This window comes from Dysidea avara, chromosome 5 (genome assembly GCF_963678975.1).
Source record: "Dysidea avara chromosome 5, odDysAvar1.4, whole genome shotgun sequence".
NCBI lineage: Eukaryota > Metazoa > Porifera > Demospongiae > Dictyoceratida > Dysideidae > Dysidea > Dysidea avara.
In genome coordinates, this window is record NC_089276.1 from 16,427,477 (window position 1) to 16,454,146 (window position 26,670).

A 26,670-nucleotide genomic window follows, 5' to 3' on the forward strand; every position below is an offset into this window, starting at 1 on the left:
ATTGTGAAAGAGACTGCAGCACAGTCCGTTGTGCAAAACCCTTGTGTAGTGACCCAAAGTATGAACCAGGTGCGTGTTCCCTACCTGTAACAACAGTACTTGTAAATTTGAAGGGTGTGTAACTGAAGGAGAAAGGCCATGATGGCAACCTAATCAGTGTGTAACATGCAGATGCTCTCCTGATAACCAATCACTTAGCTGTGCAACAACACATCATGTACCATGTGCTAGACTTGATTGTGGACGTAATCCATCAAGACTTGTACCTGGTAACTGCTGTCCAACATGTGACCATGGTGTACCTGATGATGAGTGTGGAGTGGTACCATTCAGGCAAAAGAGAATGACTGTAAGGAGCCGCTTTGGGAAATTCAGGAGGACTGTTGTGGTACACCAGTGTGATAAGCCGTTTATTCGGAAAAATAATGAATTGCTCTCATGTGTGCCAAAAACTGGCTTTGTTAGATCTTCCATATCATTGGGAGGTCGTCAAGTAGTACGCTTCAAATATAGAGATGTAGTTCGCTGCAATGCAAAGCCATGGAGTGATACTTGTGACCTGTTTGTGGAGCCTTAACATCAGCAGTCTGCTGATCTTGCATTCAGGAACTTGACATAAATGTGTGTTATATTGAGTGGTAGATTTACTACCATCTGTTCAGCTCTTATGAATATCATCATTTGTTTAAATAACAATAAGCCAGACAAATTTAACTGGTTGGCCATCTGTTATACATGATACAGGAACACAGGTACACCACATAACTATGTGCATGCTTAGATGTACATGCTATACAGGATAGCTAGACATGCACAGATTTTGGGATCACTTAGTTGTAAATAACGTTTATTAAGTTACATAAAACAATGTTAATTAGTTATGTTATGTATATTGTAGTAAAAGTTCAGCGTCCACTTCTGTGAAAACAGGGGTATACTTGTATCACTAACCAGCTACGTTATATGATATCAGTCAATATATACTTAGCTAACTTACAAGTTACTTTCTTTAAACCCAGTAAATGTGACTGGACCTCCAAATATAGGACATGTGGGCACAAACTACATCCAATTACATTACGAGTTATATCTCAGTACTGGGATGGAATATCTGCTTTCTGTAACTTGCATTATAACACCAATTAAATGTTTAGTAAGTGATAAAACTTGCATGGTCATAGCATAAGTAATGAAAACGTTTTGACACATGAAAGTTTGAAAAGTAGTCAAATTTTGTGTGCCCACATGCCCTATTTTTGCAGGTCCGGTCACAAATATGTTACTAATTACATTGCCTAAACTAAAGTCATTTACTGTTACTCCTACACTGCACATGCATGGAACCAGTCCCCACACATCAAGTTAAACTATATATATATATTTAGGAGAGTATCCAACGCTGTATTGCCCCTTCAAAATGCATTGCCCCTTCAAAACACACTCCGTAATAATAATGCTATGCAATAGTCATCATCACCAAAGGTGTTAACTTGCTTCAAGAGCTATAAGGGCCTTGAGGTGCTTGCAGGTCTTTGCTTTGGTATATCAACGCCTATCAACAAGTCTTTGCCATGTGTTGGAGTTTACTGAAATTACACTAAAATATTCGGATATGTTACACAATGTTGCACTGCTTGAAGTATCTTAGTTTACTACAGTGGTATATCCCCAGTATATAGAACAGTTAATTGTTTGTTATTTTAGTAGTTTTTCAGTAAACCCGCATTCACTGATGTTTTACTGAGAGTTTAAAACTTAGTAAAATAATTATGTTCCATATACTTAAGTTTACTGACATTTTACTATCAGTATAACTACAGTAAGGCATCTTAACAAGTTAGTAAACTAAGAACCTTCAAGCAGTGTTGCACAATTATTATGCAGTGCGTTTTGAAGGGGCAAAACAGGCGTTGGATACTGCTCTTGGTTAAACTGTTTCTCAAGCAAGTCCCATGGAGCACAAAGACTGTTCTGGTTCTGGATATTAACAATAAGTTTATTTTTAGAGCAATGACCTCATCCCTGAAATGATTATAGCTATGCACAGTCATATAGATATTGTAGTGGTCAGTGGGTACAATGTAGCTAATTAGATTGTCAACATAAGTAAAACATTCATGTAAATGCATGTACATGTATTCTTATCAATTTACTTCTTAGTAAGCCTTTACACTAGACCTGGCATTATATTGTGCTACATACACACACACACTACACATTTCAGTATACTAAATAAGGATTAATTGACACTTCGTTTTTCAATGTGTACAAAGCCAGTCACAGATTGCAGCTACCCTGCAGCTACTATTGTCTAAAGGTAATGGATTTGATAGTGACAGACTGTTAGCAGTTATTTATTTATTAGTTTTACAACCACGCCGTACATGTACAAATATAGTTGATTACAAGACTGACAATGATGACTGATGATTAGAGTAGGGTGGCTGATAGCTGTACATGTACAAATATAGTTGATTACAAGACTGACAATGATGACTGATGATTAGAGTAGGGTGGCTGATAGCTGTACATGTACAAATATAGTTGATTACAAGACTGACAATGATGACTGGTGATTAGAGTAGGGTGGCTGATAGCTATCTGAATTATTTTAGCATTTTATCAGAATGTAATTAATAATAGCTGGTTGGTTTTATTAAAGTGGCTTCTCTATTAGATTATATATACATGGTACATCGATTTTAACGTATTTGTGAAATTGTGATATTCAGGGGTCTGAGAGCATGCCCCTCCCCCAGGAAATTTTGAGAATTATATATACTCACTGAATTTCCACAGGCGGTGGGTACATAGATATTTTTTGTTGACCGTTGTATTAGGGTGACTTCTACTAGGGTATATCGATCTTAATGGAATTTGCATGCAGAATCTAGTAGATTTACTGGAATAAATTTCAGGTAGCTAAGTGTTTGTATAATTATATATTTTAGTGTAATAGAATTAGCACAATTGTTCAATAACAGCTAGAGACAATTTTAGAGGGACAAAGCCTTGACAGGGGCTATACTTTTGTCCACCACCTTTGCCAATATAATTATACTATGAAGTGCACATATCAGGGATCTTTTCTACTAGTACATACAAAGTGCTTATGATGTGTTAAACTTTGAGTTTTTATATGAAACCTCTAAAGGTCCAGGACAACACCTCTCTAGTATGTTCTGACTATCAAGGGAAAGATCTAGAGTTTGTACAGTCATAATGAGGGAAAATTGAAAGTTTGCTAACTTTTTGTAACACAATAATTAAGAACCCGCCAATTATGCTCATTATTTTACCTATTATGCTATGCTGCACTGCTCAAAAATTTACCTATTATGCTTAAATTAATGCCCTGTTATGCTCAAAATTTATACTGTACCTCAGTTCCCATGTTGTTCTAATAACTTTGCACTTTACGGGAAAACAGTAAGTGGTTGAAGCACAGACTGTAAATCCTTGCTTGTCAAAATGCGTGTCACAAAAAGTATATACTCTAATAGAACAGTAGCTACTTGATAATTTTATTGGAGTTACTGACTGTTCTATTAGAGTATATCAATCTTTTTGTTTGATAGGCGTTTTGATAAGCAAGAATTTATGGTAATGCACAAGTGTTCTGCCTATTATGCTAGCATTATGCCCAATGCTTTCAGGCACCTATTATGTTCATTATTATGCCAGCATAATTGGCGGGTCCTTAACAATAATCTATAACACTACATCAAAGGAAGGAATGGTGCCAGAGGGGCAACATATTGTTTAGTTTGATTATTTTGTCCTGGCCTTGGTATGGGACTGTACCAATTTAGACAGATACCATTTGACCTCACTGGAACACCAGGATCCTTCCAACACAACAAGGCACCAGGGTTCTTCTTCTGCCTCGTGGATAAGGTAATGTGTGGTTGTTACAAAGCTGTATTCATGTTTGCATAACTTTGTCAGCCACTCCAAGTCAATATGACACCCACTCCATTGTTTTCCCAGTCATATGTGTTGGTGTTATTTTAATTTGTTTTTGTGCCTAAAAGGTCACATATTTATTTTAAACCTACATGTGCAGTCGTGCATGCATCAACCCTTCTGCAATGCAGTGAGCTAGTAATAGTTACAGTAGTATCGTCTCAGTGAAAGTTATAAATGTGTACAATCTGAAATATGTCACACAATATAAATGTAAAAATTGACCAAACAGCTCAAAATGATGCCAAAGGCTCAATGATAAAACTAAGTATGTATGGAAAAGTGCAACAATCAAAAAGAAAAATCTCTACATCTACAATGTCTTGATAAGTTTTGAAATCTGCTTTCAACTTCTGTAGGAAAATACAAAAAGCATGACATTTAATTTGTAATGCCACTCAAAGTCTACGTACATTATATGTGATAAAAAATGCATATGCATACTGTACTTCTTGTGCCTATTTTCTAATCACCTAGCTGTAGATATATATATAAGTGAATTAGATTTTTATTAACTGGTATTGTAGATGGTCTCTTATTCTCAGTAGTGAAAATGTAATCAAATGTCAGACACCCAAAAGCCATTTTATTTGGTATGATGGTATCATAGTAAAGTATTAGCATAAAAGTTTTGAAAGCAGTAACCGAAGCACAACTATAGGCCATAAGGCATTTTTTTGTCAATTCAGGGTGTAAGTAGTATCTAAACCAAAACAGCCAAGCTGTAAAAAAGAGTGTGGCCCCCAAAAAGGCCAAGGTGAAAAATGATGTGAAATCCAAGGTGGCTGCCAAGAAATGGCTGTGATGGTAAGTAATGGCAAAAATTTTAATTACGACAATTCAGCTGAATTTGCGTTGCCTCCTTCACTAGGATTCAGCACCAAATTCACCTGAATTGTCATAATTAAAATTTTTGCCACTAACCTACCATCACAGCCATTTCTTGGCTGCCACTTTGGATTTCACATCTTTTTTCACCTTGGCCTTCTTGGGGGCCGCACTTTTTTTTTACAGCTTGGCTGTTTTGGTTTAGATATCACTTCTTTTTGTATTGCAAGCCACAAAGCTGGCCATATAAACTGGCTTTGGTGCTTCCTTTTAACTTGTTTTTTTTCTTTACTGCAGGAATTGTGGAACAATTAGTAATTGTGTATATAGCTTTTGTCTGATGAAATATTTGTATATTTAACATTGAGTAATGATTATCACATATATACTGTAGTTAATAAGGTGACTTCTTACATAATTGAATTGTAGCTAAAACTCTCATTGTTTGTAGCTGAACTCTTTTCAGGGTGATTTGTTTCTCTACAGGATGATTTGTTTCTAGCTGAACTCTCTACAGGGTGATTTGTTTGCAACTGAACTCTCTACAAGATGATTTGTTTCTAGCTGATCTCTCTATAGTATAACTTGATTGTAGTTGAACTCTCTACAGGATGGTTTCTTTGTAGCTGATCTCTCTACAAAATGTCATAAGCCTAGTGATGTTTCATGTAGTTATGACATAAAGCCTGTACAAAAAATCCTGTCTAGTTAGTAAGTATATGCACAAAAACAGCCAAGCTGTCAAAAAATTGGTGCTGTCCTAAAACGCCTGGTGAAAAAAGTTGTGAAATCAAAGGTGGCAGCCAAGAAATGGCTCCAATAATGTTAATGCTAATGAAGTTTAACAATGCACATAGCCATTAATAAAATTTATTAGCATCGACATCATTGCAGCTATTTCTTGGCCGCCACTTTTGATTTCATGACTTTTTCACCCAGGCTTTTTATGGCCACACCATTTTTTCACAGTTTGGCTGCTTTTGTACAGATTTTACTTATTTTTGTATTTTGGTCCCAAAACTAGCCTATGGCTGACTTTGGAGTTTATTTTACTTACATTTCTTCTTATCTATACAGACATAATGATGGTAATAATTATTATATTATTGCATTACTCTAATAGAGCACACATTTTTGAGGACTTCTAATTGAACATATATAGAAGTTCCCTTGGTAGATCTATTGCGTGCTTTACTTCATTCAATATTTGTTAATAGTAGTCAACATTTTTTGTGCATCTTTTTATTAAAATGTTTTTACACTTGTTTGATTTTTGCTTTATAACTTTGTAGCTGTAACTGTATTGCTTTTCAAACCATCAAAAGGTACTGCTACAATGATCAGCCTATGTACACACCAATTTTCAAGTCATTCCCATACTTGGTTAACCATGTAGCTGAGACAGAAGTTAGATCTTTTCTAATGTGAACAAACGCTCGTAACTCCTTGGATATTCATCAGATTCAATGCAAACTTGGTATATTAATTTGCCTTTATGCGCTCTTCATTTGTGCCCAAGATCAAGGTAATCAAGTTACAAGTTTGCCTATTGGAGCAATTTTTGCAAAGTGTGCAAACATAAATTGAAGCCACCATAGCTCCCTTACAGTTTAAGAGGGAAAAAATGTAGAAAATAAATCAAAACTTTGAATGCCCATACAGTATCTTGCAAATTCCTGGTGCAAATTTAATCAAACTTGTTGTGTGGCCTACCCTACCTGGTGGACAGCTATGATGCAAAAATGGTCTGCTTTGGAGATGGACCATGGAGCTATTTATGCGTATAAATGCTGTTTTCTTTCTTCCTGTCAATATACTTTGGTTTTCTTGGCCGCATGACACACTATATCAGGTATACATTACTTCACAAAGCTTTAGCTATATCTTTTCTAAAATCTGTCCTCTAACATGTCGTACATGTTGGGTCTTTACTGGAGCTAACCACTGCATACTTGAAATCTACAAAATTAATCAAAATGTATTAAATAATTGAACAGTCAGAGATCTATATAAGCGGTAGTAAGCACTGTTGTAGTTTATTGTTTACCTCGCCCATCTGAAATTAAGTTTTATATATAAGATCAAGAATGTTAAATTAGTTAAAATATCCTTAAGTAAGTAGTTATAGGCCTACTATATTATGGTTTTTAAATTATGTATTATTCTTTCTGGAGAAATTCTTTTTTTATTCATATATTATTCCCAAAATCATTCTCAAATATTTCCTGGAGTAATTACTGGAATAGTAGAAGTTACATGGATTTTCTTCTGCTGCTTCACTTGCACACTTAGAAACAATGCATAAAGAACGAGATACCCTAACAGAGCAGTCACATGAAACCTGGGTGACTGTTTTGTTAGGATGAATGACTGCTCTATTAGAGTATTTCGATCTTTTTCGCGATTTTGATCTAGCAGTATTTGAGGATGTGCCTTTATGCAACTCTCTGCAATACTACAAGGAAAATACATGAATTCTAATTAATTATTTCTGAAGGTCATCCTATTATTCTGGAATTATTATTCTTTTTGCCATTTACTATTCCCAAAATTATTCTGGCATAATGTACACATGCCTAGACCCTATACCTGTGTGTTAATTGCTGATATGTCCAAAAATAGAGTAGATTTTTGGTATCCAATATTTAATTACTTTATCATCTCTGGGAATAAAAGGGCTACGTAGAATAGTAGTTGATAAAATCTAAATCTGCTTATATCCTGAGGCAGCTCAAGATTAGCTCTATAAATCCCTAGCTTATCATGCAGTATAATAGTAGTAGGATCATGGAGGTTCTTGCCCAAGAATATCCATCCTCAGGTTCCTTTATAACAGCTTGGCAGTATTGGTGGTGCATAACCAAGCCTATAAATATATTCAGAGTGACCTTCCAACACGTTGCTATTAGGGATGCGCTGATTTTGTTGGCAATTTTTTTAGAAAAATACGTTGGTAAAAGCAAAGAGCAAAATGCTGGCAAAATAGGTGGAAAATTGGAAAAATGGGCACCAAGGAATAGCAACTTGGCACAATTAGCATGATAAAGATCGAGATACTCTAATATAACAGTCACACATAGTATTAGGACAACATAATACTCATAATTAATATAGGATATACTCATAATTATGTATATAGGAAATGGTGACTAAAGATCGAGATACTCTAATAGAGCAGTCACTATGTACGAAATATTCTAATAGAGCAGTCACTATGTACGAAATATTCTAATAGAGCAGTCACACATGCTTGAAAGCTTGAGATACTGCAATTAATCTTTACTGATGCTCTGCAAAATAGAAAAATTTCGAGCAAAATAATGAGCAAAGTAGGTAAGAAATAAAAGAATTGCTGGAAAGAAAAATAGGTGGGAAAAAAAGCAAAATAGGCTCATCCCTAGTTGTATGATAGTTTAATACTCTAATAAAGTGCTTTTTTTTAAGAAATAGAACACACATAGAATGTTCTAGAACAATCTAGACTTTCCATTGGCAGATCTATGAATTATAAATTGAGTAGATTTTAGCTAGAATTTTCATTTATAAAATAGGAGGTGAACGACTGTGACAGCAGCGGCTCAGTGGTTAAGGATTCGGTTGTTTAGTATGGACAGTGATGTAATGTTATTACTTTTTTGGTAACTAAGTAATATAACTAAGTACGCTATAAAAATGGGTAATATAACTCAAGTTACTTTGCTTACAAATGCAATGCATTACCTAAGTAATATAGTTACTGTAACGAGTCTAAAATTACATAATATTATTACTACAAGTAATGAAGTTACTAATCTCGTTAGTTATCTTCTGAGTAACGCCTAGCCACAACGAAGTAACCAAGCCTACTGAATGAAGCTTATTCACCAGCTTCTTACTTATAACCAAGATTTGCACATTGTCCAAACAACGCAATCATGTCATGTGATAAAGTGGTAGTTTCACACGTGACAGCTTAAGGCTGTGGACACAAAGTAATATATTATTATAGTTACTTTATTTTACGAGTAATATGTAACTGTAACTAAATAGTTCAGTTGCAAGTAATATGTAATATGTAACTAGTTACTTTTACAAAGTAACTTGCTCAACACCGAGTATGGAGATCCTTGTTTCAACATTTTTCTTGCACTATTTTACCCCGTAGTGACTATTTTATTTGAGGATCTTGACTCCTCAATAATTATAGTTGTTGGTTTTTGTTTGAAACTCTATAGCTGCTTTTTTGGCCACACGACACATGGTAGTATGTCTTGATACTGCCCTTTAGACACCTGTAACACTTGATACAGTGGTAAGATACCAACTCTCAAAAGTAAGAGGTCAGTGGTTTGATTCCCACTGTAGGCAAATTTTTGTTTCATTTTTTAAGAACACTTTTATGAAGCACTTTGACTGCTCTATTATGGTAGCTATTTGAGCATTATTAAGAGCATATTATTAATCTTTTTCATGGTATTCAGCTCCACTCCAAGAAGGATATTTCAGTAAGATATTATTCTGAGGGGGTTAGCTCCACTCAGTAGACCGGGGGGGGGGGGGCTTTAGCCCACCTCTTTCTGCACCGCAAATGTGAGAAAGTGCAAGCCCCCATGATCCATAATGTACAGTTCAGTACTGCCATACTGTATAATATACAACAGTACTACTGTACTACACTTAGTATAGTCTTGTCACAGTAAATACCTTTTGTTATTTCTTGGGATGTGGTAAAGAGATCGGCTTTTCATTTGTATTCCCAGACCATTCTGTTTTGCTATCTACATTTACATCTGATGCCTTTTCATCAGCATTGGTGTACAGATCTTTAAATGTGGATTCATTTTCCAATTCTTGTTTAGAGTACTCCTTTTCATCACCATGAACTTCAGATGGCATTTCCTTCTTTACAAAACTTGCATCTTTCATTTTGTCAGTTGACTCATTGATTGGCTTCAAACTCATTGCAAACACATCATCATCTACAACATGTACCAATAAAATCAAGCAATTTCTTTTGCTATATATGACCGGATTTGCAAAAAGGTACCTTTTTCATACACAAATTTTGACCCTTTTTTGAACTTTAAAGCTTCATAGCATTTTGATCATGGCATATAATTGCTGGACATTTTCAATGAATGTACGTGTAGCTACAGTATCTGGCTACAGTTTGATATTAAGAGAAAGTTAATCAGTAAAAGGAGTCAAGTGTTACATCATTTTGTTTGCTGGTATGTCAAATGTGTGGAAAAGGTACCTTTTTGCAAATCCAGTCACATAATATTATATGCATTCACTGATGATATAGTACCTATTGGGACTTCTGACACTTCTTTGGTATTATCACCAGAAATATCCATTGAGGTGGTCGATGGTTTATTTCCATGAGTACTGAAACCAGTACTACTGCTCTGAGACACTACAGACACAAATGTACTGTTTGAAGTAAAGTGAATATAATAAATGAAATGGTAGTGCTTCCGTTGGTGATCACAAGGTTTGTGTTTCTTCACCAAACAGGTTGAAATTATACTGGCTATTTCAAAATACCAGGTGCCTAGCTTGTAACAACTGTTAATAGTATTGTGATCAATTAACTTACTATACATGCAGATGTGTATGCACTAAAATTGGTCACTACAAAGACTAAATTAGTAAACAAGTATAACAATGCTTAAACACAAATTCACAAAGGGTATATAGTATATATAGTTATTTAATACTTTGTTCATTGGGTTTTCTTACACAAAACACCTAGCCAACATCTATGGTAGCATGCACTGTTAGTGTTTATAACTACTGCACCAATTATGCAAGCGTACTTAAGTGTTCTTGTGACCATAATATAAGGCTACTACCTTCATGTAGAGAACTTTGATGGCCTGCATATTTATTTAGGAGATATGGAATACTATAGCAGGGGTGGATCTATGATTTCCCAAGATGGGATGCTAAGCTAGGGGCATTTTTACTGGAGGCTAAAAATGTATCAACTGATTGATACAACTACGTAGTGTAGTGTGAGAAGCACATTCAGCATGAGGAGCATGCTTTATCTAGAGCATCTGTGGACAGGAAAATTTAATTTTTTAATGTTGAATTTGGCAATAATATTGACTAAAGCATTGTGAGCCACTTTAACTAAGCGAAATCATTTTCTAGCAGTGCTAACCAGCTTTCGTATAAAGGGCTCCACATAAATGCTGCAGTATGGTTTAAGTTTAAAGTTGAATTTCTTGATCAAGGGGACTAGGAGTTGGTCTAAAGAATTTTAATGATGAATGTTCTATTATTATTTTCAGACTTATGGAGCACTCCTGGTCCCAAGGGATTTGGATAACTGAGGTTCCACTGTACTGTCTTTCCAGCTAGAACATTGTAAAATTTTGGAGGGGGATGGGGTGTTTCAGCCCCCATGCACCCCCCTAAATCCGCCCTTGTATAGTATCCTATACCTTTTGAAATTGTGACATGACATAAAACTCTTTATAAGAAAGCTTACACAGTATATCCTAGTTTAATTTTTGACCATAAATATTTTCATGCATCACATTAAGTAAATGTTTACTTGAATACATAAAATACTGTGAAAATATTGTTATACATAAAATAAAACTAGGGGTCTAGCCAGGATTGGGTTCCAACAGCAGTATTGAGGTAATTACCAGTAGTAGGATCTGGGGAGCTGCTGCTGAGAGACTTTTAATATTTTAATGAAGCAAAACTCAGTAAATTGCTATATTCTATGCAAAAATAGTACATTAATTTTAATGCATATAAGTGCCCCTGGGATGAAGCTAGTACTAGATAAACTTCTCTAACAATTTCAACTCTGAAAGAACCTACGCATTTCACAATTTATGAGATCATGTCCACGCTATCGATGTTCCAAAGAACCCATTCCCATAAACTTTGATCTTAAATGATTGTTGTTTTTCCACTCATGGATGTCAGCACTAGTTGCTGGGCCTTCAACATGCACACCAATAATTTTTATTTAATTGTAATTTTGTACATGTATGCTGTAATGCTATAATAAATAAAATAAATAAACCTACCTAGTGGAAACAGACAGCATAACACATAGAGACACATAATAAATTAGACATCTGTAAGTGATAGTTATCCCACTGGTATAGGATTGGAACCATGAATCCACTGATACAAAAAGGAATGACTTACACAATTAAACATTATAACTACAAAATTACGCTTAGCATGGATTCATTTTGCATGCCCAAGTCAGTGACATTCTAACACTAAATGCAAAACTGAGCATGACCGTATACTGCTATAGCTTGGGTGTGCAGCGTTTAAAGGTATAGAACTCCAGTAATTTATCTGTCTGAAAAATACCACAAATGAAGTTCCTTAACATATGGATATTTTATGCACGTTCTATTGGAGTAAATGTGATTGCTCTATTTGAGTATACACCTGACTGTTCTATTAGAGTATATCAATTTTTTACAAGTTTCAAGAGGGCTTCAGGACAAAATGAGTGAGTAATAGTGTATGGCACAACACAACAATTTATAATGCTTGCATTCATCTCTCAGCGAAGGATTTACAGAGGTAACATGATGCCACGCTAAATGCATGGTGTGTTAGGATCCTGCTGTAAACTCAGAAGTTTAATTTTACAGGGGGTTCCTGAACTCCTCGGAACCCTCTCCCTACACCCCTGAAAACACAGCATAAAGTGTCTGAAACTATGTATTTAGTGGTATTAGAAGTAGTTTTAACAGATATACACAACAAGGGTATACAAAGGAATGAATTAGCATTGCTTAGCTACAGTATAAAATTACGCATGTTGCACAATAAATGCATGGTACATTTTCATTGCTTGCCACACAAGAAGTACCTAATAAGCCTGAGGAAATTATGCTTTAAAATTCTTCTCATTACTGTGCTCCAAAAAGTTGACATTATGCTCTCTCAAATTTATGAATATTGCTTTTAAAATCAAAGTACTCCATAACTCTGTAAATGTTTATAATTTATCAGACAGAGACTACATGTAGTAGTTGATGAATAATTCCACCGACTATTTTACTAAAATATGTGACTGCTCTATTAGAGTATTTTGACCTCTGAAATTGCAATTATAAAAAAAAATGCTCAAAAATTCCAGTATGTTTTTTTGCACACTAGATACAACTAGTAAACAATTTAAATGAAATTTGGTGTATGCATTTCTTACATATACCTCTTTCCCTCAATGTACTCTTCAAGGTACTTGCACTTCCACGTCTCTATACAGTGACACAATGAACATAAAAATCAGCTTTGATTCAACAACACTTACTGAACGCATTCTGTTATAGACACTGTAAGCTTGGCTGGTCCTCCAAAAGTTATAACACTCACTCACTTCTCTAATGACCTAAGCAAACACTGAATACATACAATCACATAGATTTCACCACCTGTTTGTTTCTGAGAACATGGAATAGGAATATGAAGAATCCCTAAAGATATGTATCATCCTGTGATTTGTGATACATAGATTGATAGTTTCATTACTTGCAGAGAATTTAAAATTGTAAATATCCATGCAAACACTTCAGTGTCATCATTAACAGCCAAAATACCAATTATCCATGTCACTCCAAGTAGTGGTAATAGGAATATTGCAGCCTTCAACAAGTGCCTGAATATTAAGCAAGATACAATAAGCCAAATACACACAATGGACAAATTATCAATTACTTTGCAGTACTTTTATTTTCATTATTAGACTTTCGCTGGCTTACATACAGGACTTTCAGAGTTATCCCTAGAAATAGACTGTTAATCTGCAAATAGTTTATGTAAATAAAGATGAGATAATATTACTACTGTATAATATACCAAGATAATGATCACAATGGGTACAATGAATGCTGCAATTGCTCCATCTTCTGACTTTATCCAACAGCTAAAACATATTAAAAAATTTAACACACAACCTCTAAAGTTATATACTTACTAATCATCAGTTCCATATTGTCTATGAGCTATTCCAACTGAAATTGCTATTATAGGAATTGCTGGTACTACAAATTAGTATTTCAACACAGCATATAAATCTAAAGTACATCTTACCCCAACCCAAACAAAAGAAGAATCGTCGACGGTTTAGTTTATTACCAAACACAGTGACCAGCAACATGTAGAGCATTACTCCTTCACATAACATCCAACAAAATGCAGATGTGAAGAAATATTGTAGAAGTAGTGCCACAATTACACAAGAGACCTATGCAATACAAATAATATTTTCACATAAAGCATTTTCTTCCAGTGCGTATCATCAAGACAAAGGTTGAGTGTAGTGCACTCAATTATTGCTGTGAAACCTTACTGGGTAAACCAAATAACCAGCCAGTTATTCCAGTTGTCATTGTTGTTTCTTGCGTAACTGAATATCTGATCTTCACTCAAAATATATGTTTTGGGCACTTTTCTTGTGCTACAACATTGATATCACACTAGGATTCTGATAGAGGTATAATCACTTGATATAGGTATAATCACCTGCTGTCTATTACTTTGACCACTATAAGGACAATCTGACAAACTGTACTACAAATTTTAAGGGTAAAGCTTACATGTTGAGTGCAGCATGAAAATGACAGAAAATGTCATTCAATTCAGTTAACCAGATAACAGACAGCTATGATCTGCTTAGTAACCAGTTATGATATTCTGTTCAGTTTCACAGCTCTATGCTCAATAAAGCAGGTGGTGTGATATTAACAGGGAGAACAAAAATACAATTGTCATGCATTAAACCTCCTTCTCCAATCAGTTTTTACATTGCAAATGTTCACCTTCAATAGTCCACAAACATGCCAAATTTGAGCACAATTGCTGTAAAAGTTTCTGCAAACTTGCAAAATACATTGTAAAACACTGATGAATTTAGCACACAAATAGTGCAGCATTGGTCAGGATTTGATTAACATCCACAGAGTTGTGATGATTGGCAAATAGATAAAATTAATATTATTGTCATATTTACAGAGATTGGTGCTTAATCTTATTACAATGAAAATCAGTTTGTAGATAGGTTAACCGTCTTAGTTCAAACTGTTTGTGGTTTAAAATCAAATTGAAATAATAGTTTTGGAGTTACCATAATTTGCTTTATTTTTGTGCAAAAAATTTTCATGATAAAAAATTTTCTTGGTAAAATATTTTCATATGATTTATATTAATGACTGCTCTATTAGAGTAGTTTGATCTTGTATAAAAATTTTCATGCAAGAAATTTATGTGCAAATTTTGCATATGAAAAAGCTAATTACGGTATGATACATATAAAAGGCAAAAACATAATCTACATATTCTAATAAAACATTCACCTAAGCTGTCTTTGAAATGCATGGAGACAAGAGAATAAAGGCAAGTCTTAAAATTAAAAGTTGATGTATCCAACTAAGTATCCAAGCTGTGAATAAGAGGTGAACCCAGATTTAAAATGACATATTCTGTAAAAGCTGGCAGCCAAAAACTGACTGACTGCACTTTAATGATATTAGCTTTATTGCAGCAATTTGCAGGCTGACTTTGGATAAACATTCTTTTGGAATGGGTTTCATTTACCGTATATGTTAGATGTGCATTTTCTAATAGATTGACAAATGATTTTCAGACTTTCACAGTTGGTTCTTACGGGTTACTTATTGTCGTACTGTATATGGATCATGCAGTTTTGGGATTTCTTGCCCAAAAATATTGTCCTAAAATCAGCCTCAACTTTCCTTCATTACAGCTTAGCAGTATTGGTTAGGCATAGCCAAGCCCAAAAATGTCTTCAGAATGACCCCAAACCCTTCCAACAAGTTTCTATGGAATTTTAAAATTTCCTATTTATCAGAATACATTTTATTCTGACTAACTAACTAAATAACTAACTGATGCCTTCAGCTAAGCATAACTCAACAATGGATAAGGCTTCGGGCTTATTTTTTCATTGTTCGATGTCACTTCGTCCCGAGACATGCCTTTTCACCAACTGCAGTATGTACAATGCACATATCATACGTTTGTCCTCCATTGTGTTCCAGTTCTTTTCGCTGACAACGCAAGGTATTAATTTGCGATAATGCAATATGGTTTCCCTGTGGCTGTGTCATACTTTTTTCCCACACACTGATTGAAGGTTCTAAGTTCACTAATTTGTTAAGCTGCTTTACTGTAGTTGTACCCTATTATAGTGATAGTAAAATGTCAGTAACTTTAAGTATATGGAACATAATTATTTTACTAAATTTTAAACTCTCAGTAAAACATATACTGGGGATATACCACTCTAGTAAACTAAGAACTTTCAAGCAGTGACATTTTCTGTAGCAACTGGATCGATTCATTGCAGAGAAGTTTCTTGTACTGTTCTTCATTTGTAACACTGTGTAACAAGCGGAGTATAGCTACAAACGAAGCATGATGGCCACCTCACTTTTCAGTGTGATATTGATTATTGAGGTACGAGTTCAGAAGCAAAATTATTTTTTGGAATGCCTGGTGCCATTCTTTCTTTTAATGTGGTACATATGGATTCAGTATTCATAATTGTGTTATTAAAAGAGTAAACAAACAAGTAGAAGGAAAAATTAGGGATTTTAAGCTGGATTAGGCATCAAAGAACAAAAAAAGCAGGGAAACAAGAGAACAGCTAAAAAGTTGTGAAACAAGGGAGGTTGCCTATACCTGCAGATATACTAGAGGACATGTAATCCCTAATAATATTTGGTCATGTTTATAGACTGAATTTGGGATTACATGTCCACTATAGTATATCTGCAGGTATAGGTAACTTCCCTTGTTTCCCTGCTTTTTTGTTCTTTTAATCCCTAATCTAGAAATTCCTATTTTTCCTTTTACTTGTATAGCATAGAACCATTCCCTTGAAGAAGATAATTTCGCAGATGCTGAAAATTTGTATATATGTACGGTATAATGCTGATACATATGGATATATACTGCATGTAATGCCTAAACGTACTGTAATAATTATAGCAAACAACATACAGTAGTTATAATAGCATGCAGCCCTTATACAGTAAATGTATTTAGCTATGCATGCACACATAATTACAAAGTTTTGTGTAATGCTACTTGATAGAAGGAACAATTATACTAGGAAGGAACTATAGACAGTACAATGAAGTGTACTTACCCGGTTATCAGTAGCTGTCTCTATTCCAGCAAGAAACACCACAAGACCCAATGCTAGTGCAATGCACAAGTTTAGATGAATGAAAGCATGATTGATTTTATCTGTTTTTCTGTGCATATAACAGGATAAGGAGAACAAATATGTTAAAGTTTAACTCTTACCGAAACATAACAATTGTCAATAAGATGATAGAAAGACAAAGACACACTAGAGAAATTGCACATCCAATGTATGAAACTATTGACAATGGATGATCAGTTTGCTGCATAACAATGAGAACTAAGCAGTAGCTATAGTCAACAAAACACTATATGTCATACATTTGCAGTTGGTTCATCTCCAATGCTCACAAGTACAGCAAAACTGGTCAGATGAGTTGCAAGACAAGTTACTCTAGTGTCATCAGAATTATCTTTGTCAAACAGTATTCCTTTACTTGACCAACCACCAGCCTGATTACTACAAGTCCATATTGTGATATCATTATGGTTATTGTTCATACTACTCACAGCTGTGTATCCAACAATGTATGATCATAAAATTGACACATTCTGCGTTGCAGTGAAGAATTTGTATTTAACTGTTGTAAGTTAGAAATAAACATTGATCCACTATAGCAAGAGCATATAATGGAGGAGGGAGAGTGTCAAACCGCACTATAGGCTGTCAAAAATGAGCCCATGAAGTAACCCACATACCTTTGTCTGCACTCATAAACCTGACCACTGTTTATTGCCCAGATTTAACACATTACTAGCTCAAGGCAGGTGGTCCACATGGAATTGCGATAGCTGAAACTCCATCTATTGTAGATGCATTAGTTTCACTAGCAAAACTGTCAAGGTTACCTTGATGAAATCCAGAATGAAGACATCATGTGGGAGGTAATCATGCGAAGTGCAGCACTTATAATTAGTCACCAATCAACACTAGTCACCAAGCCATTTGAATGATGCCATAGTACTTTACAGGTTCATATTTCACAGTATATAGCGCAGTTCAACACTCTCGCTCCCACGTTATATGTGACCGGATTTGCGAAAAGGTACCTTTTTCACACACAGAATTTGACCCATTTTTTGGACTTCAAAGCTTCATAACTTCTTGATCATAGCATATAATTGCTTGAAATTTTCAATGAATGTAGCCACAGTATCTGGCTACATTTTGTTACTAAGAGCAAGTTAATTGGTATAAGGAGTCAAGTGTTACATTATTTTGTTTGCTGGTATGTCAAATGTGTGGAAAAGGTACCTTTTCGCAAATCCGGTCACATATACTCTTGACTATAGCAGCCACAAAATTCTTATTTACCAATACACATTATACTGATACACTACAGTAAATATATTCAGGGTGACTTGTTTAGTAGTAAAAAGTGTGTAACGGTACATAATAACAATAAATATTATTAAATTGTACAAGATACTATTATAAATAGTTTTACACAATGTCCCCCCTTCATACAAAATATAGAATCTCAATACTTACCACATCAAGAGATAATAATATAGGATTGCTCTCATTAGTGGTAACAGGAACAGGTGCTTGTATTGATACTATCGGAGATATTGGTACAAGCATTTCAGTTCTGTAATAGAAGAAATGTCATATTGAGCAAACAATTCTTCTATAAAGTAATCCTGTACTTACCCATTCCTAGGATTTGGCAGCTGCAAGATATCTTCTCTTAGTATTGTACTTGTAATAGGAAATGTTGTAGCATCTATAAGGCAAATAAAATAATTATGGTATCCACTGTGATGAGATGCAACTGTACATCTGTATTGAATTGCACAGGATGCTGTTTGCATAGCGCCATAAGCACTCACTTGGTGGAAGTTGATCTAAGACACCTCTTAGCAGAGCATTAGAGAACATGATTTGAGCACTTCCATGAGTAAAATTTGTCAAATCATCATTTTTAGTAGGAAATTCATAAGACCGTCCTGTTTTCACACTATCATTTGAAATGAGCTGAGCTTTGACAACTGCAAGTAATGTGATAACAGTGCTGGTCAATTGTTATGCTTCATGCAATGTTACTGTACTTACTAATGTTTTCCTTTGCTTTTATTGCTTCATTTATGTCACTGTTTAGTGTTTCACCTAAAAGTTTTCCAAACTGTTCAGTACTGTTAACCAAACCCTGGCTGGTTTTTGGTGATGTCTGCATGTACAAAGAAATTAGCAAAGTATTGTTATACGTGACACAACTATAAGATTTGTAAACATGACACCTGAGGGTCACAGGGCCAAGGGTAGAGTGTTTACAAATTAGAAACAAATGGAATGGATATAAATGAATTGTTTTGCGGTATGAGACAAGCATGGATCAAAGGTGCCTATTAGTAACACCAGGAGCTTAAGGTACCGATTGCATTTTATGGTGCTTATGAACTACTGGTGACATGGAAGGAGAAAGAAAGCTAAATCTAGAGGTGTACTAGCCTTCAACATTGGAAATTGCTAAGAACTGTGTCCAAGGAACAATATTGCTATCTTAGTGATTAGCTGGTACATTAGTAGCTAGTTTTGCATGGACAAGCATGTGGTACACCGATGCCAATTCAGCCTAGCCAGTTTTCTACTTCCCATTTAGTTTGTAAGTATTGGAGATGTTAACCACACAAAAACAGTCAAGCTGTGAAAAAATGGTGTGGCCTTATAAAAGCCTGGATGAAAAAAGTTGTGAAATTGAAGGTGATGGCCAAAAATGACTGCAATGATGTCACTACTGTAAAATTTTAACAATGCACACAATCATTATGGTTGAAATTTGAAAGTAATAGCATACTCTTACACTGAGTTATGGTCCTTTAAAGTCACAAATCTGGATCTGTGTGGAAGCCTGGTTTTGTCAAATCCGGTCACATTTGGTAATATTATTGTAATACTCTAATAGAGTGCACAGTTTTTGAGGACTTCTAACAAACTTACATAGAATGTTCTAGAACAATATAGTACTTCTATTAGTAGATCTATGAAATTACAAAAGTGTATTTATAAGTAGATTTAAACTAGAATTTTTATTTATAAAGCAGAAATTAAATGAGGTGATCAGTCAAAGTAGCAGTGGTAGGATACAGGTCTTAGGTATGTAGGTCCCTGGTTCAAATTCTGGTAAGTTTTTTTCGACATTTTGTGCACTTTTTACCCCCTGGTGACTGCTCTATTAGAGTATCTTGATCCTGTGATTTTACACTTGTTTGATTTTTGCTTTATAACTTTGTAGCTGTGACTATTGCTATTAAAAGTATCAAAAGGCACTGCTACAATGATAAGTTTATGTACACATAAATTTTCAAGTTATTCCCATTGTTGGTTTACCCTGTAGCCATGCAGAACTTTGCTCTATCTTTTTACGTGAATAAACGTTTACAACTCCTTGAATATTCATCATATTCACAGCAAACTTAGTATGTGACTTCACCTCTATACATTCTTCATTTGTGCCAAAGATCATGACAATCAAATTGCACGCTTACATTTTATAGCAATATTTGCAAAGTGTGCAAAAATAAATCAAAGCCCCCATAGCCCCCCATATGGACATAAGAAGAATAAAATTAAATTAAAATTAAAATGAAATTTTGAACACCCATATCTCGCAAATTGCTGTTGTGAGTTTAATTGAATTTGCTGTGTGGCCTACCCTACAGGGAATAAGAATGAAATTGAACAGCTATAATACAAAAATGGTGTGCTCTGGAAAAGAAGCCATGGAGCTATGCACGCGTGAAAAATGTTTTCTTTCTTCCTGTCAATATACTCATGGTGTGGCATGCAGGCTTTCTTGGGCATATGACACACTACTGTGTGTCTTGATGTACACTGTATTGGTAAATACATAGTTTGTATTGTGACTTCCTGTGGTGTCAGTGTACATATATGGGGCTACAACTGTACTGATTTGTAAAACTGGCAGCAAGTTTTGAAATGACACTACAATTGTATTGTAATGTATCTACTGTAAGTGGCATGATACATTTGGTGAATGGAAAGTTGGCTATATATATTTGTTAACGGATGAACAAATTTCAGAATTTTGTTATACTTATAAAGATCACTTGATTTCTTTCCACATGGGTGCATACGTATTTTATAGCAGCATACTGATAGTGTTTGTAATATAAATGTTGTGGACAGTTAAGCAACTGCAAATCAGCAAAATTTACAACTGCCAAACTTTGTACATATACCAAATAATACTAATAAAGAATCATACAAGAGTGAGCATTAACAGCCATTACCTGCATTCACTCATTCACTCTTTGTCTTTGCAGAACTTTCAGCACGTTTACCATGAAATGTACGACTTTCACACAGGATACAACTGGGCAGCAATTATATAGACATTAAAACCAAAATTGATTGTGGGAATCGATTAATACTCATGTGATTAGTACGCAAGACATAGACTAGATTTCACCATGATAACCACTCAGACAGAGAGCGCTTTGTTATCCTCGCTATCCCAAGAGTTGAAAAACGTTGGGCTAAGGTGAGAACTAGTGCCTTAGCCTATTCATCAAGCGTTTCCACACATATCCAAATATGGACCACACCCCCATCACAAAGTTATCATTCTGCATGCCATGAAGTAATCACTCTACAAGCAAGCTTACCTATCTAATTATTGCATACCGGGTAAACATTATAATAGTAGTGATTAAAACATTAAATTTGTGTAACTGAAATTCTCCGTGATATCTCTAGGATTTGTCCATTCATCATAATCAAATGTAACCAGAACATACTAGCTGCTGATCCACAATCAAAATTTTTAGGCATGCATAATCATAGTGGTTGCACTCATATTGGCTTGATCACCCTGTGCAGGCTATCAGCCTGATATGGATGGAAAGTGTTACATAGTAGTTGTAAAATGGGATATTCGAGCTTTGCCTGATATGTATATCCTTATTCTCATGTTACAACTGTTACATGTAGGTCATTTACTCCTATTTATACACACAATGACACAAGAAGAATTACAGTACTGTACCTGTTGTAGTTGTTGCCAATTTTGCTGGTTGTTGTCATTTAAAAGATTATCAAATATTTCAGTTGTTTCCTTTAAGTGTATAAATACAGTTTAAATGGTTTGTAAATGATCAGAGCATCAATGTTAATTATAGACATGCCTGTAAATAACAGTATATATTTTTACCTCAAAATATGCATCATCAGGTTTTAACCTGTCAACCACTGTCTCTGTAACACTGTATACAAGTACATGTATCACTTGACTATTCATAAAGGTTAACTACAGATACTTAACTTGTTGAGTGATGTTATGATGTCAACTGCTAGACCAATTTCCTGTGCAAAAATAACTTGTTCTTCTAACGAAGTTAAGTTAGACAGTGTTGTGGCAATATTGGTAACTGCAACAATCTTTTCTTCTTCTCCCAAGTTACTTAATGACATTGTAATGTTGTTTACCTGTGGTTCCCTATTTGTATGTGATGTTCACAAATTATAATTTACCTCTTCAATTAACTCATTAAATTGTATTCTGAAGCACTCGATAAATTCCTCCCAATCATCCTTACCTTTGCACCTTCTTCGTACGGTACCTAAATGTATGCATGAAAAATTATCATGATATTTTCATGTAACAGTTACTATATAAAGTCCCACAGTACCAAGCTGCATTTAAGAATGTGCACAGCACATGCTGTTTTCTCAAATTAAAATTGCTGACAAAAACAGTTGTCTGATTGTACAGTTACAGTACTTACACAGCTTGGATTATTGCATGTTGAATTGCTAGAATTTGGATTAATGGAGATACATATTCATAATGTGGAGGACAGACAAATGCTTGTTTCCAGGATTTCAGAGTTACAATATGTTGGGATTATACAGTGGTATGTAGCTACAACATTTAACAACAGTGTACAAGTGTGTATACAGACTTGTTGAAGGTTTAAGATACACAAAAAATCATATACTGTAAGAGGTACAGGGTTGTATCATGTCTTTACTTGATTAGTCTACAAGTCCTTTTAGCAGTTTTTCATTTCTACCCTGTAACTTTGATAGCATTTCTTTCTAAGAGAGATTTGGCCCCCTCCTTAGTTAACCAGAGAGTGTTCCGTTCCTTGCTTTATGAATACAAAACCTCCTCATCTATTAATGTTGTTTACTCTGAAATAAAAGTTAACATCATTGACCATTACGAGAGGTAAAGGGGGGACAATGGGTCACGTGCACCATGCAGCGTTACTATTTATAGCTATGCATGTGCGCACTCAACTCAAGGCACAGACGAAAGTATTGGAGTCACAGATTCTGTCCAGTTCTATCAGTTGAATAGCAGCTTAGCACTGCTCATTGTATGTGTACTGCTTGATATGCTCATTCTGTTTGTGTGCTGCTAGATAGGCTCATTCTGTATGTGTGCTGCTAGATAGGCTCATTGTATGTATACTGCTCGACATGATCAGCTTATGTGTACTGCTAGATATGCTCATCGTACTGGTAGATATGCTCATCGTATATGTGTATATACTGCTCAATATTGTATGTGTACTGCTTGATATGCTCACTGTATGATCACTGTATGTCTTGTTATGTTCATTGCTTGTCTGCTGCTCGTTATGCTCAGTGCATTGCTCAATATGTTCATACTGTTTGACATGCTCATTGTATGTCTACTGCTCATCATGCTCAGTGTATTTGTATTGCTAGATAGGCTTGTTGTATGTGTATGCTCAGTGTATGTGTACTGCTCATCACGCTCAGTGTATGTGTATATACTGCTTGATAGGCTTGTTGTATGTGTACTGCTCGATATGCTCATTGTATGTGTACTGCTCGTCATGTGTGCGCTGCTCGATATGCTCAGTGTATGTGTACTGCTCGATATGCTCATTGTGTGTGTACTGCTTGTCATGCTCGTTGTATGTGTACTGCTCGTAATGCTCAGTGTGTGTGTATGTGTGTGTACTGCTCATGATGCTCAGTGTATGCGCATTGCTCGACATGTGTACTGCTCATCATTCTCAGTGTATGTGTATTGCTTGACATGTGTACTGCTCATCATGCTCAGTGTACAGGTATGTGTATTGCTCATCATGCTCAGTGTATGTGTATTGCTTGACATGTGTACTGCTCATCATGCTCAGTGTATGTGTACTGCTTGACATGCTCAGTGTATTGCTCGATAGGCTCATTGTATGTGTATATATTGCTTGATATGTTCGTTGTATGTGCGCTGCTTGATATGCTCGTTGTATGTGTATTAATTGATATGCTCGTTGTATGTGTAGCGCTTGTCATGCTCAATGTAATGCTCGTCAAGCTCAATGTATGTGTACTGCTCGACATGCTCATTGTGTGTGTGATGCTCGACATGCTCAATATGTGTGTGATGCTGGATTTAGCTTATTACATGTGGGATCCTAACCCATCTGCGTGTGCAATGTGGTTATTGTGTGTGCATAACCTTAAGTTTGGGGAAATTGGGCGCAGTGAAGCTGCTTGACCAGAATGATGCTTGCTACGTAATAGCTATGGTGATGAGATCACGTCATTAATGCAGAATGCTGTGTTGGTCAGGCACTTCACTCAGTCACATTCTGGGCTGCCAATATTTTCCCAAATTAGGCCAATCATGCACCTGAGTTTGGGTAAGCTTGGCTAATACAATAAGATGTTAAATGTTGTTTACTCTGTAAATAAAAGTTAACATCATTGACCGTTACGGGAGGTAATGGGGGGACAATGGGTCATGTGCACCATGCAGCGTTACTATTTATAGCTATGCATGTGCGTACTCAACTCAAGGCACAGACGAAAGTATTGGAGTCACAGATTCTGTCCAGTTCTATCAGTTGAATAGCAGCCCATCATGCCGAAAACACCCACCCACCCACCCATGTGGACATACATGAATACACCCGGTAACCCAGGACTAACAGGGCGCAGTGAAGCTGCTTGACCAGAATGGTGCTTGCTACTATGGTGATGAGATCACGTCATTAAAGCAGAATGCTGTGCACTAACTTGGTCAGGCACACGTTCTGGGCTGCCCAATATTTTCCCAAATTAGGCCAATCATGCATCTGAGCTTGGGTAAGCTTGGCTAATACAATAAGATGTTATGGAGTATATAATATGCAGAGTTACCATTTAATCCAGCTCCGGCACATGGGACTTCGACAGTGATACCAACAAGAGTTTCATTCCAAGTAACATTGAAGCCCATATAACTGACCATTACAGGGTGGCAAAATCGATCTTAACAGATAAACAATAAACAAAATACTAGAAAAAAACAATATTATACTTACTTAGGATCAGTTTAGCTACACTAGATCTGGCAAACCCACTGTATTCATTTCTAACAGTACATTCATAATCTCCAGCATTGTCTTCTGATGCAGTAACTGCAAGACTTGATTTTGTTTCTCCTTCAACAGGAACTCCATTTAGTAACCAGCCATATACAAATGTAGTAGCCCCTAAACCAGTTGCTAAACATGAAAATGTAACTCGATCACCTGGGTTTGCATTTCTTGTCACTTGCTCAATAGTTACCAGTAAATTGGGTGCTAAAAACAACAAAATTAATAACAGAGACTTTCTGTATATCATACATTATGTGTATAAATTGGGTGGACAACCTGTGTTATGCTGGTAACAAAATATCTGTTAGGTATACCATCTATATGCACACGACTTGTGCTCTTTTGTGTCCTTCTATAAAGATAGGTAATTAGCTGTCTTGTACAGTATATAGAATTATTTTGAAACCACACACCACAGCTGATATGTAGTTATGATATGAATGCAGTAGCTATTGACATCAACCATCAGTGTTGAAACGTTCCACTGGCACAAGCTACTGACAACAAATGGAATATTAGTTGTATGAAGGTAAAGTTTTGGTGGACCCAAGCAGAGCTAAGGTTGAGGCTCGAGGGTGTTAAAAGTCAACCCCAGCTCACCTCAAACTCACCAAAACTTACCTAGTGAAAGACATCAATATATTAACAGGTACTCAGTTAGCAATACAGTAAGGGTTGGGTTCAGCTTTAGTTTCTTGTTCACTGGATGTGGTTTCTTCTATTTAATACACCATCTTTCTTGACTTGTATTTATAAAGTAGAAAAGTAGAGAGGGTGGTTAGCTGGCAGCAGTAGCTGAATGCTAAAGATCCTGGATTAGTGCTGATCACAGCTACAGGTTGGGATCTACTTTAGTACATTTTTTCTCTTAACTATGCTTTCGTTCATCTCTATGTTTTTAGCCAAGGGTGCCCGGTTGCCATGCTCTAATCATTTAAGGGCATAGTCACTATATACATTCTAATTGTTTAAGGCTATCCTTTTAATAGTGATTCAATCATTATATCAGTGCACTTACAATCATCTTAAAATAGTTTTGTGACATCTATACATGCTCCTGTAGATGAAAATTGTCCAATGTATTAGAATGACAGTCAAATGTTTTAGAATAACTGTCCAATTAATTACATTAAATGTATGTTTTATTCAAGTAATTGGATAGAGTAAGTCAAGTGTGTTCAGCTATATAACTGAGCATTCTTTGCACTTTTGATCAACTGCTTCTCAAAGGTATATAGCTACTACAGTACATAGATATAATAGTCTGTACTGAAGTGCATACAGTAGCTGACCTATGTATAATGTGTGCATATACATACAGTACATGATTGTGACTGCACATAACAGCCCACATTGTTTTCTCACTAT

The 26,670-nt window shown here is 35.5% G+C and overlaps 1 protein-coding gene across 1 annotated transcript in view; it reads right to left on the bottom strand.

The window, feature by feature from the left end:
- Nucleotides 1-4,122: 4,122 nt before the first annotated feature.
- LOC136256841 (uncharacterized) overlaps nt 4,123-26,670 on the bottom strand; it is a 78,616-nt gene continuing 56,068 nt past the window's right edge. The window contains exons 7-31 of the mRNA XM_066049899.1: nt 25,246-25,506; nt 25,082-25,192; nt 22,436-22,524; nt 22,227-22,390; nt 22,116-22,167; nt 21,951-22,019; nt 18,998-19,112; nt 18,775-18,933; nt 18,596-18,668; nt 18,434-18,533; nt 17,452-17,522; nt 17,263-17,401; nt 17,104-17,204; nt 16,943-17,051; nt 13,864-14,017; nt 13,748-13,814; nt 13,630-13,696; nt 13,489-13,574; nt 13,303-13,429; nt 13,206-13,247; nt 13,085-13,162; nt 12,986-13,031; nt 10,085-10,192; nt 9,478-9,752; nt 4,123-4,319 (exon numbers count right to left, since the gene is read on the bottom strand). Coding sequence (XP_065905971.1) covers nt 9,484-9,752; nt 10,085-10,192; nt 12,986-13,031; nt 13,085-13,162; nt 13,206-13,247; nt 13,303-13,429; nt 13,489-13,574; nt 13,630-13,696; nt 13,748-13,814; nt 13,864-14,017; nt 16,943-17,051; nt 17,104-17,204; nt 17,263-17,401; nt 17,452-17,522; nt 18,434-18,533; nt 18,596-18,668; nt 18,775-18,933; nt 18,998-19,112; nt 21,951-22,019; nt 22,116-22,167; nt 22,227-22,390; nt 22,436-22,524; nt 25,082-25,192; nt 25,246-25,506 — 2,657 coding nt within the window. The 3' untranslated portion in view covers nt 4,123-4,319; nt 9,478-9,483. The remainder of the gene's footprint in view (nt 4,320-9,477; nt 9,753-10,084; nt 10,193-12,985; nt 13,032-13,084; nt 13,163-13,205; nt 13,248-13,302; nt 13,430-13,488; nt 13,575-13,629; nt 13,697-13,747; nt 13,815-13,863; nt 14,018-16,942; nt 17,052-17,103; nt 17,205-17,262; nt 17,402-17,451; nt 17,523-18,433; nt 18,534-18,595; nt 18,669-18,774; nt 18,934-18,997; nt 19,113-21,950; nt 22,020-22,115; nt 22,168-22,226; nt 22,391-22,435; nt 22,525-25,081; nt 25,193-25,245; nt 25,507-26,670) is intronic.